Source organism: Alternaria postmessia (assembly GCF_024291825.1).
Source record: "Alternaria postmessia strain BMP 2775 chromosome Unknown scaffold_6, whole genome shotgun sequence".
NCBI classification, from domain to species: domain Eukaryota; kingdom Fungi; phylum Ascomycota; class Dothideomycetes; order Pleosporales; family Pleosporaceae; genus Alternaria; species Alternaria postmessia.
The window spans coordinates 683,066-698,170 of NW_026260079.1; the positions used below are offsets into that span (position 1 = coordinate 683,066).

The following is a 15,105-nucleotide window of genomic DNA, read 5'->3' on the forward strand; positions in this document are numbered from 1 at the left end:
GAAGGCGGAGTCATCACCCATGGTTGAAGGGAACATATAAGGGCCAGTTCCATGGTAAACGTGGCTTAGCGAGTACTCCTGCCCTTGAATGCTTTGTGCGGCCGCCAGACCCTAAGCCATTCACGTGTGCGCGCTAGCGTCGATCATCCTTCGGAAGCCGCATAACAGCTGGACCTGTTGTACAGTCTCCTCGAACCCATTCTCATCGCACCGCTGTTACTGCACGCACCCAAAGCCCGCTCAACTCCCACGCCGCCACGTCTACTACGACTGCATCTCACGCGGACAACAATCAACTTGCTCTTTCGTCACAGCACTATATTTCAGCAACTTTACCCGTTCGGCACAGCGTTGTACATCGACGACTTTAGTGTTCCCGATACTAGTGCATGCTTTCACCTCTGCTTGCGCTGGTTGACCCGACCCCACACCACGCCACCTGAAACAGGAAACACTGTCAAAGGATATCACCACCCACCATTCAAATCACGTTCGTCTCACAAAATCCTTGACCAACCACGACAGATATACGAACTCCCTCTAGGCACCATGAAAATGTTCAACGACTTACCGGCAGAGGTGCGCAACACGATCTATGGACAGCTCCTTGACAGATGCCATCCTCAGCAAACACCTGCTGTGTCAGCACTCTTTGGCGCCTCGAAGCAAATTGGTCAAGAGTCGGCATCATATTTTCACCAGCACAACGCGTTCGCCATCACCGCCGCATCACCCCCAAATGACAGCGCTACCATCCTTCCTCCTATTGCTGATAAGTGGATACGGTACCTCCGTCGTCTCGCCGTATATGCTACAATCTCAGGAGCGAACTCAGAAAGGGAACGAAACATAGCTAGCACCATCGCGTCCCTCGCTATGACAGGTGCGAAGTTTGAGGATCTTTACATCCGCATTGATTCGTCACTGTCAAAGTTGGCCAATTCGTGTGTAGATGACTCTATCTTATACGCGCAACACCCGATCACGCTAGCCTTACGAAGATTGCTCGATACTAACGTTGCAGATGTCATCCGCCTCGAGCTTCACGGCGTCTGGTTTGCCCCCGGTATTGGCCAAGCCCTCCATGCTCAATACGGCAACCAACTCCAATTTGTCTCTGGGGAAAAGCCCGTCATGAATCCATCTGTCTTGGAAAGATTCCTCACTGGCTCTCTTGCAAGCTCTCATCTGGTCAAGCTAGGGGTTGATGACGAGGTCATTGCCAAGTCATACTCCTGCGGCGATGATTCCACCCCTAGTACGCCAAGTTCTCTTCCAACTTCTGTCTGTTCGGCATTCCAAGATTTAGACATGTTTTCTGTCACGTCGTTCGATCTCGGCTCAGACACCACTGCCGACAACGAGGGATCAAAAGAAGACACAAACGGAAGCTCGTTCTTCGCTGGTATTGACATTGAAGAGTGGGAGGCTTCGACGCAGGCGGCCGATGAGGAATCACAGGCTCAGCCTGATATGGAACTCGATGAAGATGAAGATGAAGATGACGAGATGGAAGAAGTGTCGCATGACGAGATGGATGCAATCATGGGGAACATGGAAGATATGGCTCAGCACATGGCGAATGACATCGACATGTCATACATGACTAACTTTGCGCCTGACTTGCTCTTGCGTCAACACAATCTTAGTCATCTGATGTAAGGGTGATAAGTGTTGTGTTCATTTTTCGCATACTAGTCACGGCTGTAGTATGTGAAATCACATAGTACTGGGAATTTTGGATTTCGAGGTTTGTCTGGACCCTCTTAGCGCACGGCGAAATTCAGCGCCTCTGAACGTCGAATGCTTCTGTAAAGACTGTTTCTATATGTACACTATCAACTAAGGAAAGGCAATACTCTGACCGGTAATTCTGAGATTTCACGCAAGACTGAGGTTTAGTTCTTAGAGATCACAAAGACCATCCCTTTTTCGCCGGCTATATTCATGTCATCATGACTGAGCCAACGCCAATGACTCTTAAGAGTTTATAATAGTAATGTCGATCATCTACTTTTCGTTCTCGTTTCGCTGCTCACCTTGATGCTTTCGGCGGTCAGCGATGCGGCACATGATTGAGGCGTAATCTGCATACGAAGCATCCTTGAGCTCAGCGGCCTTCGGCACTACACAACCATGTCACTACCAAAGAACCCTTCCTTTCACTCCCAAGCAAGGCGCAAAGCTGAGTCTGCGGCTGTACCAATCCACAATCGCAACGTCAAGCACAACATAGCGATGAATCATGTAGCTCGTAGTCCATTTGCTCCACCAATTCCACCGAAGGATGAGCCGCCTAGGATCGCTTCCGCTGTGACGCCGGTGAAAGAAGAAGATAAGAAGTCTTTGGACATTTTGGAGAAAGAATGGATGCTGAAGGACTACCTTGGATTGACCCCGACGCCGATATCCGAGGGTGGGTTGGCGCAGGAGTATTTACCGAGCAACATCGAAATAGACGGGAGACGTGGAAGCCGGAACATGATAATCGATAAATCGGCAGAACTTGTCGACATACCGGACTCTAGCGAAGGAACGTTGCTGGCTACACAGATTGGTGCAGAGACCAGGGCTACAAAGCGCGATACTGTCGCTGTGCTGATGGATGATATAATTGGAAGCGAGAAAAAGGTATCACGAAGACATCAAGATGTGTTGGAAGCAGCTGCGACGCTTGGAGACATGCCAACGCCCTTACGTATACCTAAGAAGCCGGAAAATTCCCCTCTCTACAGTAGCATTCCTCCGACTTCGAAGTTTAAAAAACTACATCTCAATAAACGTCCTTCCCTGAAGATCACAACGACTTTCACCGAGCCCAGATCTGCGCCAATGCCCCCCAACTTTCGTCTCGGTAATTCACAGAATGGTAGCCATTTACACAATGGTAGATATTCAGTAGTACACACATGCATCACGGACTGTAGAAAACGATTTTCTGGTGGCGCAAAAGCGGCTCAGCTGCGGAGTAGCATGCCGTACTCATTTCGGCAAAGCAGACCGAAACGCGAGACCACCACTCAACCCTTGAGTAGTAGAACACTACTGCCTCAGATAGAGCAGCGGTACGCCGGCATCTTTCCAGGGCACAACAGTGTTCATGCATCAGGGAATGTCCGAGAAAGATTGCTTCAGCCATCTCAGCGCAGAAATACACAACCTATCATCGTCGACCGTATGCGCGACCCTGATGAGACTTTCCACGAGTTACTAGCTATTCACAAACGTACGACTGTCGACTTTAAAGAAGTCATAGCTGCGGCTAAGACACCAAAACCGGAGAATGGAAAACTTGGAAGCTTCGCAAAATGCGATTGTACAGGTCTAAAATCAGCAGCGAAAAGCCATGCGGATGGTTTGATAGAACACTTTAAAGATTTTAGATTGAGGAACAGGAAGACAAGACGGCGTGAGGAAAATATTGAGGAGGTGAGGAGGAGGTATGAGGAAATGGTCACTGCTAATGCGAGTGCAAGAAGAGGTGACGAACTATGAAGGGTTTTAGATGGCAGGTCTGAGTCTGCAGCTAAGAGGTACTCGCAGTATTGTTTTTTGTAAGTAAGCCTTTGCAAGATATGGTGAATAGTTACAGGGCGTGCTGTGAACTCTCAGTTATGACTCTACCCTTATAATAATCAAACAGTAGCTAGACTCTGCGTGTCCTAAAGGAGTACTCAACTCTTATCATGTTGCAATTTCCATGCAAAGTTTATCTTCGGGTCCCTTTCCAGGTCCTCAATTGTAGGTGGTATCGTAGGCTGTCTCGCGGGATATTCTTTCCTTGAGGTGTTCCTTGCGGAAGATGTAAGATAGCTGTTATCTGGAACACTTGCGTGTGATGCACAGTTTTCGTTTTTGTATGGTCGAAGATCCCCGGTTGCAGATGGGATGGCGAGCTGGTTCGTTTGGTATCCGTTGCCTTGCGATTGATAAGCTGGAGAGGAATTGGTCAGTGCCTGAGGCGTAAAGGGCGATGCGCGGGGGTTCAGGCCGTGGCGATTGCCATTCTTTCTTAGGCTAAAACTGTTACTTTTGTCGCCGTTCTGGCTGGCGCATGATGACTGCTCATATGTTTCCGAGTGTTCCGGGGCTGCCATGGTGGCGTAACGTAAGTTGAAGATAAGGTAAGCGGCTGATTGTAGCTACACTCAGAACTTCAGTGTAACGAGCTGGGAGTGACATGGGGCAGGGATACGTGTAAGTCAATCAAATCCATCGTTTGCTTTCGATATTTGCCATGCGCACCAATGCCGTGCAGGGCAAATGCATGACTCTGTCAAGAGCATTCGATCGTTGACGCGGTTGCAATCTGCATGTTTTTCTTTTTCCACTTTCACCCACTACGAAAACTGTCTGTAATCTCGATCCCGCAACAGCGATGCCACCATGCACATCATGTGGCGCCATCACAATGTCCTCTAACACTCTCTTCTTTGTCCTAACTACCAGACTTCCTCACATCAGAGATGTCGGGATGACCCTGACCGCGTTGGAAAGTTTGCTTGATACTTCAAAGGGGGTGTGGAAGAAGAGAAAGGGGAGAAGGAGATCTGTTAGACAGGAAGAGACTGTGCCAGAATCCCTGGAAGCAACCAGTTCATACTGAAGGAACGTCTACATGGTCTATTCGGACATCGTGCTTCGATTAGAAAATGCCCATGGCGCAGATTCACCTCTTGCCATGGAGCTTGAGTATCGCCTGTGGCTGACTAACATGGTGATAGTACTGAACGTATCGCGCCGCATCTTACATTTCACAAAATACTTGCGAAGTTGGTTTTGAGTTGTGGACACCCGTGGAGCTAGTCATTGGGACCTCGGGAGTCACCATTGTATCGCGTATGCGAAGCTTGAGCACTCGACTGTACTACATAGCATGCTAGCAGCAACGTAGTAAAGTGTTCTTTATCTCCAGCAGAGATGATCAGGACCAAGAGCGGAAGACTATGTATCGTAATTCCAACTCGTAATCACCGAGCTTATTTGCTTCAATGCTGACGAAGACGAAATGTTATTTGGCCCACGGGAACAGTGGAACGATCGGAACGCAGCCGCATATTGTGACACCGTGCTGGGAACACGACGTTCGTTGCGATGAACGCCGTTTCACCACAACCATCAACAGACAACGGTGTCGGATGCGGGGGTGGTTCTGCATGTAAAGGAGCCGCAGGCTTATCAGGGGCGGCGCAGATGTAAGGAGGCGGGATGGAGATGTCGAGTGGGGCTAGCAAGTCAGGCGGGGAGATTACTATTTCCAACTAAGCGTCGCCGCAATTTGGACCCTTTGCCACCATCTTCGATCATCTGGCCGCACTGCAAGAGGCTTCGAGCTTGACAAGTACCACAACAACTGTAAAGATGATTTTCCCCGGAAAATCCCCATGGCATCACCCTTTATCTATGCGCTGTCAGCCACAGTAGGACATGAACCGCCACTTGAGCAGTGATGATGCCGTGGCAGCCGTTTGGCAGCTCGGCAGCAACCGTGCATCAACACCCTTCGTAATGATTCACGGCTCAGCACCGGGCCGGCATCTGATTCGTTCTAGGACGGCATCCAGAAGCCACTTTGCACCGCCAGTGGATCCTCGCTCGGGTCCGTCTGGCTGCAGGGACGCCGCAAAAGGCTGAAGGGCCTGCCAAGCGCAATCTCGCCGGCGCCCCATGCCACCTCCTGCGCGTCTTGGCTCTTGCTGACGGGCTGATGGGTCTCTCGTCTTTTAAAATGTGCTGATCCCCCGAAGCCCTGCCACAGCACGCTGCACCCCCTATCGCCAACAAGACATCTTCGTCTGTCTTCCATCGTGTCGCTCGTTTGGACCTCGCCCACGTTCCTGGATCTACGCTGCCCATGATGATGTTGCCATCGACTGGAGGTCGGAGCCCGTTGCTCGCGCTCTCGGTGAGCGCTGGTTGTGTCCTGGTATTCATCTTTGCCCTCATGGCTTGGCAGAGCCCTCCCCGTATGGCTTTTCCCCATAGGACGGGAGTTTCGAACTTGTACGTGCTGTCATTTCCTCGTGGCGGAGGCGGAAGGCCCTAAGCTATGCTTTTCCCACGAAGCGGAGCTAACAACAACCCTACAGGGCAGCAGCCAGCGCGCAGACTGACGCAACCATTGGCGAGGTTATCAAGTTACTGTACCAAAACCTCAAGGTTGCGCCAACCGAGCCCTTCATCCGCGAACCGAATGGCAGCCATATCTCTTTGCCACCGAACCCGCGCTACAAGAAGACAATGGGCAGCGACGTCTTGATTCTTGATCTAGAGACACGCAACCTAAAGTCTTCTGAGGCATACCAGAAGGGCGAATACGATTGGCGCAACATCAACCACGTTTCTGGTGGAATTTTCAACCACTACACGTACGCGCTCGTCCACGGATACGATTACAAGTTTGTTCAAGCACACGAATTTGAAGACCGACATGCGACCTGGATCAAGCCCTCTGCGCTTGCCAACTACATCAACGACTACAAGTTCATCGTCTTCCTTGACGCCGACGCTGCTTTCCGCTTCCTACACGTTCCTGTCGAGTGGATGCTCAACCACTGGGATATCAAGCCGCACCACTCCTTCGTCATGGCTAAAGATCCCTGGAGCGAGAAGGAGCCTCAATACAACTCGGATCGCTTCAACCGCACCTACACCAACACTGGCTTCATGATTGTACAAAACAATGAGAACACTATGCCCATCCTGAAGGCATGGCACGAGTGCCCCGACGACACTCGATACGCAAACTGCTCGCAATGGAAGCAACCTCGATTCCACGAGCAATCCGCCTTCGGTGAATACATCCGCTACGACTACGAGCAGTACATCAAGGAGCTTGAGTGTGGCGAGGCCAATGGCTTCCCTGGTGTTGAAGTCAGCAACTGCCAGGGCAAGCTCATCCGCCATTACTGGTTCGACAAGAGCAATGTCAAGATTGACTTCCGGGAAAACATCATGCAAGCAATTACACTTCCCATACAAAAGATTTTTGCACAGAACACCAGTGGTGTTGTATTCCAACAAGAGCATAATGTCATATTACAATAGCACCAAATTGCTTTGCCAGCAAAGATAATATATTTACGACGAAAGAGGAAGGCTTATCGCATAGCATAGCGTTGCATTACAAGGCGTTTCCATTTGGGATGGAGGTATCATCATTATTATGGTTTTTCGGGTTCGGTTAGGGCTTGGTGATTTACGCCCAGATTCAATCTTCCGTCGCTTTCGATTTCGATCTGGGTCTTCCGACGCGATGATACCCCAATACGAGTATCCAGTTCAACAAATCAATATTGTTCACAATGCCAACGTTCTTTGTGATACCAGGTTCTCTTGTTTTTCTCATTCGGACCGTTCGGTTGCTTGTCACTGCTGTAAGACCCGGGCAAGTATCACCTTCCATTCAAGGTATCGCAGCGTCATCGGTCGTACAGCTCACCGCAATCGATCGCGACCATCAAATGCATCACCGCTGGGACGCCTAAGCAACACCAAAACAGGATCTTTGCACAGCCAGCCCGCATGTATCCCGCCACTCTGACTAGCCACGCGACTGCATACTTGCCAAGGCGCTGGAAGCTCGCTAGCGCCGATGATCGGCGGTCAGCCACGTCCTCGCATTTAGGTTCGCTGGCAAGGCTTACTAGATGGCCGATGAACTTCCGACGAACTCGCGACGGCGCTGTTCAGGCGGAGTGGGGTGGAGATAAAGATGTGGTATCATATTCTGTTTATCTTGGGTTTCGAGACGGTGTCTAGCAAGTGCGCGGCCGCTTGTCGATCAGTACGCTTCGGATGTGGCCGGCTGGGACTGGACCTTTGGCTCCGGTGCTAGTAGAATCTGACACGGCGCTATCTGGCCTTGAGGGGATGCTTCTTTGGAAATATGAACGATTTGTGTTCGGGCTAGAGAGCTTAATAGGTATACGATGGTCGTCGTATCGGTGTATCGCAGACTTGGCAGATCCAATCCTGGATGACCATGGTCATAGGCGTTGCGATGCGACCTGTTGTCACAACATATGCGCCACTGCTAATAATCTATACAGTTCATCGGAACCTCTGATTTTCATCTTCTCTTCATACTGTCTTGCTCTCATTGACTCTCTTGCGTTTTCAATAAAATGCTCGGATCAAGCTGCGGGCACTCACAGTAGCCATCATGGTAGATATTTTGGCTCTCTCAGTATCTTCAGTCTTTGACTATTATATCTCAATTCTTTGAACCGGGTTTACATAACATGACCACACTCTCGGTTGTATTTTGTCCTAACGTGCTGTTATATTGTTATATTCTGCGGCCTAGGTGTGCAGCGTACGTTCCCGGGTGCCAACTCACACCCCTCCCGGTACCCATAATGGCGATCATATTCTCCAAGGATCTCTTTTGAGGTGAAGTCAGGCATTTCTCAATGCCTCGTGTCCCCGATGAGTCTGCATAGAATGCTCGGCCAGCATTCACTGTCATACTAGAGGCACTATACACCCAGTTCATCTCACCGAACTCTTGTATCCACAAATGATGGGGATGAGAAGTATATCGAGCGCCCTTTATCGCATTTCCATTCTATTGAGAGGCTAGAAGAAGTACATTGACTGGCTAATGAAGGGATAGCAACCTGCTATATCTAGCCTTTACTAGCAGAGAAAGTGTATGTCGTGCAATCCTTCCCACTTTGGATGAGCTATAACTTGGAAGCGCCAGGATTAGGAGAATGTTGAGGTCAGCAATGCCAACTACAAGATCAGGTCTGAGTACGGGTTACACTCACCACACAAAACACGACAACCCCAGCAATTCTCCTATGGCTCTTTTCGACAATACTTGCGGTTGCAAGGCCTGCCTGAAACGAGCTTGGACAAGCTATAAGAATGGCTTTTTGTGCCTACACACATATTGCTCCTGTTCAGCAAGGCTACCCAGACAGTGGTATTGGCGGTACCGCAAGTAGTGTGTTTCTCGTACGTGAGAAGGCGAAGCCTGCCGCTTCTGAGGCTACCCAGCCAAGTTTAGCGAAGACTATGTCCTGACCGACTAATCAATCGTCAATATTGGCGCTGAACAGCTTAGTGGGCAGCTGCATCACAGATACTCAAATGTGCTGCCGGCTCAAGTAATAGAAGCAGACGGCTAATGTCATAAGGCGGTACTACTACTACAGACACCATCTAGCGAATGGACTGACCGAATATTACCCTCAGCTGCGACCATTCGTTGTCCACCAGCGATAAGCACAACCATGTACACCCGTACCTGTGGAAAGCTATGACTGCGCCTGATTACGTCTCGGTATGCCTCCAGCTAAGGACACTCAACAGCCGAATGGAACGCTCAAATTTCAACACCATCATACTAGTGATTATCCAGCAGCTCGATCTCTTAGGCCATGTCAAATTATTCTCAGGGTGGTGAGAAACATATTTACATGAGGATTGCTAAACCACTTATGGTCAAGCCTAGAACATAATGAGCAGGTTTGGAGGCGACTCGGAGTAGGCTGAGCCAGACAGGAGAGCTCTCTGCGCCGAGATTTTGGTCATTCCAGATGCATGCAGGGTATGTAGTACCACGACGTACGACATTGAGGAGGTGAACAGGCAGGCCAGCGATTCTTCCTTGCCTAGTCATCAAGACTTCGAAGGAGGTTACAATTGATGTCGTGTGTATGGTCTGATTCGTCGTGCTCGCTTGGCTGGTGTCCCTTCTTTGGCAGTTGGCAACCAGTACTCGAGCACTAGCTAGACGCAACAAAAGGTACGCACAAGGCGGTGGCAGAGTGCAAGGAGAGTGATGCGATACTGGAGTTAAGCGCAGAAATTGGACGTGGGCCAACTCCATGGGACTGACAACCAATAGAATCAATCAATAAGTAGCAAATGATTGGCAAATCACTCGTAAGAGTACATTACAGATGGGGTATCTAAACGTCAATATGTACAAAGACCAATCGAAGTATTTGAAACAGGGTGATCCGAGGCTATCACTGTACAACACGCAAACTAGCTGCCGCTCCAGCTACGTTACCCTAAATCCTCATCCAGCAAGTGGGCCCATTCGAGCGGCTGCTGGAAAAGGACCGGATCGATATATGAAAGATCAATGCTTGCATCGCTTCTAGGTACGGCCTGAAAATAGTCTTCTGGCAACGACTCTTGGCTGAGCAGGGTATCATGAGGTGTCGTGTAGGGTGAGGCTTCATACTGTAGAGCTATGGGACGATGGGAGCAAGGCGATGTCAAGGGACTATGGATAATGGGCTCTTCCATATCGTGTATTATACTCGACCTAGTAGGTATTGGATTGGAGTATGGTGAAGGCGAAGTGTCGAAGCTCTGGTTGCTTAGCTGAGTACTCATACCCGTTGAGCTATGATAGCCGGTAAAAGTCGTTGGCGCAGACGTTCGTCCATATTTGTATTCGGTAGAAGGGGGTTGCAGGTGTTGAAGAGAAAAACAGGTTTCCCAGTCGGTAGAAGCAGCTGGTAAGCCATTGTAGTCGGCAAACTGGGAGGGTTGAGGCTCAATACAATCGGCTGAGATTGCTGCTATTACTGTCTGGTAGGTATGACCAATCCGATGGAGATCTTGGCCCCGAGAATATATAGACTTCGTAGCATAAGTCTTGCGCGCCTGTGGCCCAACGATTTGCAATTCCGAGCTGTGGTTGATCCGAGGGGATCTATTATCTGACCGACGACGAGGAGTTGACCCTCCGCTAACTTTGCGTGGTGAGCCTACAATCACAGCTCCATTGCCTTGCTTTCTCTTGATGGGATCGGAGTGCAGTCCAGGGTGGTGCTTGCGTGCGTGTTTCAACTTGGCGTCTTTGCGAGCGAATGTCTTGTCGCACCCAGAAACCGTACACCTGTATATAACTTCTCTGACCAAGGCATGCTTGTGCCGGAGATGTCGCCCGAGGTTGCCTTTTGCATATGCGCCAGTGAAGGCAACGTGGCATTGTGTGCATCGGACAACATCAGCACCTGAGGATGTCGGCGCAGGCGACAAAACTGGCGGCGCGCGCGGCAAAGAAGTGTAAGGGTCTGGTCGCGTATTGCGTAGTAGCAGGGAGCCATCGGTGCTTTCCTTGGGTCGCGATGGAATGTTGTTGCCGTATGCTACGTGTGCATGTCTCTCTGGGGACAGTTCTTCGGTTCGATACTCTACAAACTCATCGTATTCGAGCTGAATGAACTGTAAGTATGGAATGTGTATTGAGACCTACGGTGCCTTACACGAGTGTTAATTTGCGACCAAGGCGCAGGCTGGCAGGCCACAGAGAAGTGCTCCACGCTAGCGGGCTGTAGGTCATATTTGGGGTACGTCGATGTCGACATGATGGATATGCCGCCTCGCGTATGGTCGTCTAGAAGCTGGGAAGAGATATATCGCTATAGCTCAAGGAGTCAGGCGATCTCTGTGGTAGGGAATTATGTCGCGTCTCACTGCGGAGAGAGTTCGTCGAGGCAGCTCGTCGGTAGCTGAATGGACCATGACAGGTAAAGTCGGGGTGGTAGGATTTATGTGCGGAACGGTGTTGCGAAGCTACAGGAGCAGATACACCCAATAGCAGTAGCCATGATGATACGCCTCCTGTAAATCGTGTAACAGTTCCTCTTCGTCCTCCACGCGTGTATGTTCGTCTCGGAAGGGCTAGCATATGCTCCGTGCGGGGACCGATGGGATGAAAGGGAACGTCGTAGGGCCAGACTAGCGTAGGATTGCTAGTAGCTCTATGGGAACTTCGACACTGACCAGGATAGCCTTGCAACTTGAGGCATACCAAACGGCCAATCCAACGCCGAGTGCCCATAGATCGTGCAGAGAGAGACGGAATGAGCGCGCAACTGTGCAAGAAAGCTAAAAAGTTCGACAATTGTAAAAATTGTAACCAGGGCGTCACACGACATTGCCGTATGAAAAGGCCGCACTAAAAGCGTAAGCCACGCAGACTAGTACACTCCAGCGTCGAGGCGGTGCACAAGGCATCCACCCTGAGGCATCGAAGTATGCTGCGCTGCAGCGTTCATTTCGCAATGTCGGTGCGGAACAAATCAAGGCCAGGAAAAAGTGTTGAGAGGGCCCACGATGCGTTTTCCCCGTGAGCGCGAGGTGAGTAGCGTCATGGCGGGGTGTTCTTTAGCGCACAGGTCGCAAAAAGGCAACTGTTGTCGAGACTGACAGCTGGGCGCAGCGGAGGACTGTGGCGAATTTCTCGAAACCGAAGCAACTGTTTGTTGTTATGTTACGCTCTTTCGACCCAAGGCTGGGTTTTCTTACCAATTTTTCTCTGCTGCAGTGGGTCGCATAATTTCTATCAACCGCTGGATTTCAAAGTCGGCTAACTCTGGCGTTTTTGACTTTGGCGTCCATGGTAATTTTTTGAAGTTTGAAACAATGCACAGAATTCGAGACGCGTCCTTCGTGAACATGGTGGCAAAGGGCTGGTAATTCAACCAACCTGGTGGATGACGTCGGCGGGGCTACCAGATTCGAGGAGGGCGCTTACTGGTATCTCAAGATTGTTTCGATGAGATCTTGGCCTGCACGCCCCGACCTACGTGGCACGCGCGGCGCCATGTCAAAGCGTATCGCATGCTGGAGCGTACAGTAAGCAGCACAAAATAGGTTCTAGTGGTGATTCGTATGATGCATGCAGCTACAGCTTCCCCTGAGACGCGCCGTGGCCTGTCAGGGCAAGATGCCATCTTACACCACACATGTCGATCCCCCCGTCAGTCCAGAGGCCTGCATCACGAGCTCTTTTCAAGATGGCGTCGTATTCGGATTTGCCCTTTACACCGATCGTGATCGCCACAAGGCCCTCTGATTGCCCTTTTTTCCCTGGGATGAACCCCAGTCTTGCGTTTGTGAAAGCGAGCAGGTCACGGATCCGTGCGACGCCGAATATTCCTTCCCACTCTCGCGCGGCCGCTTCGTGACCAAGGTCGCCGGGCTGCAGGCGAAGTACACAGCCTTCTAGCGTAAGGTGCTGAGTCCTTTTCATGCTAGTCGTATAACGCTCGACGTCTGATCCGCAGGCGTGCCATGGAGAGAAGCGAGACTGAATTGGCGTGGGGTTTTTTGGACCGGGTACATGGGAATCAAGTTCAGGCATGATGCCGCCTAGTAGCCTGTTAGCAATAGAGCTGGGCCCACAACTAGTATGCAACCAGTGTCGAACTTACCCTTGATACCCCTCGGATGGTACTGAATACACACAGAGTCTCCAAGATCATGCTCGAAGATAACTCTAGACAGTCCCTTTGCCTCAATGTGCTCGCGCCGCTTCTTCGCGTCTTCGGTCTGCATGATTATCATGTATCCTCCATCACCACGCCTCTCGAGCAATCGTCCAGCGGTCGTTCCTTCCTTAAAGGGCGAGACCACCTCGATAAAGTCGCCGCCGATTGGTACTGCAGGTGTCAGTCGCTGTCGCCGGGAAAAGAGTGTGTACGCACCCAAGAAGTTCTTCAGACCCCATTGCCTAACAGCCGGATCTTCAAAGACGACTTCTGTTCCCAGGACGTGTGTCTGATATCCCCATCAGTTCTAGACATATGCGCTTCTGGGTTATCACCCTACAATCAGTTGCTTCGCGTGTTCAATGTCCTTCGCGACAAGGGCAATCTGGCGTAGACGCGTTGGGGCAGGGCCAAGACTCATGCTTGCTTGGTGGTCCTTGAAGGATGAACAGAACTGTATGAGACGCAATCGATAGAACGGAACAGTGCTTGTGGGCAATGTAGTGCTTCATTGACGCTTACTCGAACGCTGCGGCTCGTCATTTGGGCGGTAGCTTCTTCCCCGCATCAGCACCCGCGCCGCGCCAGCTTGCTGCATGTGACAACATCAATACCTGGCATTAGCAGAGTATCGGGTAACATCAGACTCAAATTGTGAATGATCGTAGGTAGCGATATGCAATTGCAGAGGTCTGTGATGTCGTCATGTCATGGTGTAGTGATACTTCAACGCGACTGCCATCGGAGCCGACGTGCCGATGGGCCAATGCTTTCGTCTGATCTCCCATCAACAACATCTTCCTTCCTCAACACCGCGCATGTAGAAATTGTCACCGTGCCTTCGAGAACACATGATACCGCAAACAACATCCCCTCGCAAATTTAGAGAGACGATGACAAGAATCGCACTGATCTTTGTACCCGCTCTCGGCTCCCACTCCACATGCTTCAAGTGTGTTCGTTTACTGGTCGATGGACGTGTCTTTTACTTTGTGCACTTGGATACGCAGTCACCGGATCTTCGAAGGACTTCTCTTACCTCAATTGACTCTCTTCAAATACAGGGTGTGGACTTTAAGATCTTTTATCAACTTTACTTTACTCCACAAGACAGTATGTCTTCTTACGACCTATCACACTACGATGCGCACGCAACGTTTGGCTACCGCCCTACCTTAATATTCAAACGTTCACTATACAGAATCAGCAAGCTGCGTTTATCGAACATCGACTCTACCATACGAGTGTAGGCGTCTGCCTAGCGAAGAGGACTATCAGTGGTAAGCTAAGTTCTGCTGACCACATCAGATTATGTATGGTAGGGTAGGAAGGACAAAATCCAAGCAAAGACTGTAGCGTTTTACTGTTCTTTCTATCTGCCGAGTCTACACTACTCTGTCGGATACTACATGTCCAGTACATTGTATCATTCGACGATCTACCTGAATCACCTCAGACTATCGACCTGACTGCTGAGAAGACAAGCAATCATGTCGCACAGAACTGCCTTGCGCGTGGAGTGCTCACGGTGCTACAGTTTAGTAGCCATTCTCTAGTCTGCGAAGCTATGAATGACGAGCCACTTACAACTACCGTAATGCAGACGATGCCATAATTTCACCCGGAGTAAAGGACTACAGACCAGGTTGCGGTTTGCAATTGTCTTGGGCTTCTCATTGAGAAAAAGGGATACTGACTGCAGAACGTCTATCGACCGAATTGCTTTCACGCAGAGTTGCTATCAGTCAATCAGTCAGTTGTCAGTTCATCTTTGCGGTTCAAACTGTCAGTCTGGAGGTAGTGAACTGACCTGATTGACTGCCAAGACATTTTTTAGAATCGCGAACTGAGACTGAAC

At 50.2% G+C, this 15,105-nt stretch overlaps 3 protein-coding genes across 3 annotated transcripts; 2 read left to right on the forward strand and 1 right to left on the reverse strand.

The window, feature by feature from the left end:
* Nucleotides 1-549: 549 nt before the first annotated feature.
* On the forward strand, nt 550-1,662 carry J4E82_001755 (uncharacterized protein; the record flags this gene model as incomplete). Its single annotated transcript, XM_051728063.1, has 1 exon — nt 550-1,662. One exon carries the CDS (start codon nt 550-552, stop codon nt 1,660-1,662), a length of 1,113 nt encoding a protein of 370 aa, XP_051592418.1.
* A 4,195-nt stretch (nt 1,663-5,857) lies between these two features.
* On the forward strand, nt 5,858-7,047 carry J4E82_001756 (uncharacterized protein; the record flags this gene model as incomplete). The annotated part of the gene is made up of 2 exons (XM_051728064.1): nt 5,858-5,862; nt 6,090-7,047. 2 exons carry the CDS (start codon nt 5,858-5,860, stop codon nt 7,045-7,047), a joined length of 963 nt encoding a protein of 320 aa, XP_051592419.1.
* Nucleotides 7,048-12,661: 5,614 nt separating this feature from the next.
* J4E82_001757 (uncharacterized protein) lies at nt 12,662-13,536 on the reverse strand (the record flags this gene model as incomplete). Its single annotated transcript, XM_051728065.1, has 3 exons — nt 12,662-13,128; nt 13,191-13,418; nt 13,464-13,536. Coding segments are annotated over 3 exons (768 nt in total), but the record flags the coding sequence as incomplete, so codon positions are not given.
* Between the last annotated feature and the right edge of the window lie 1,569 nt (nt 13,537-15,105).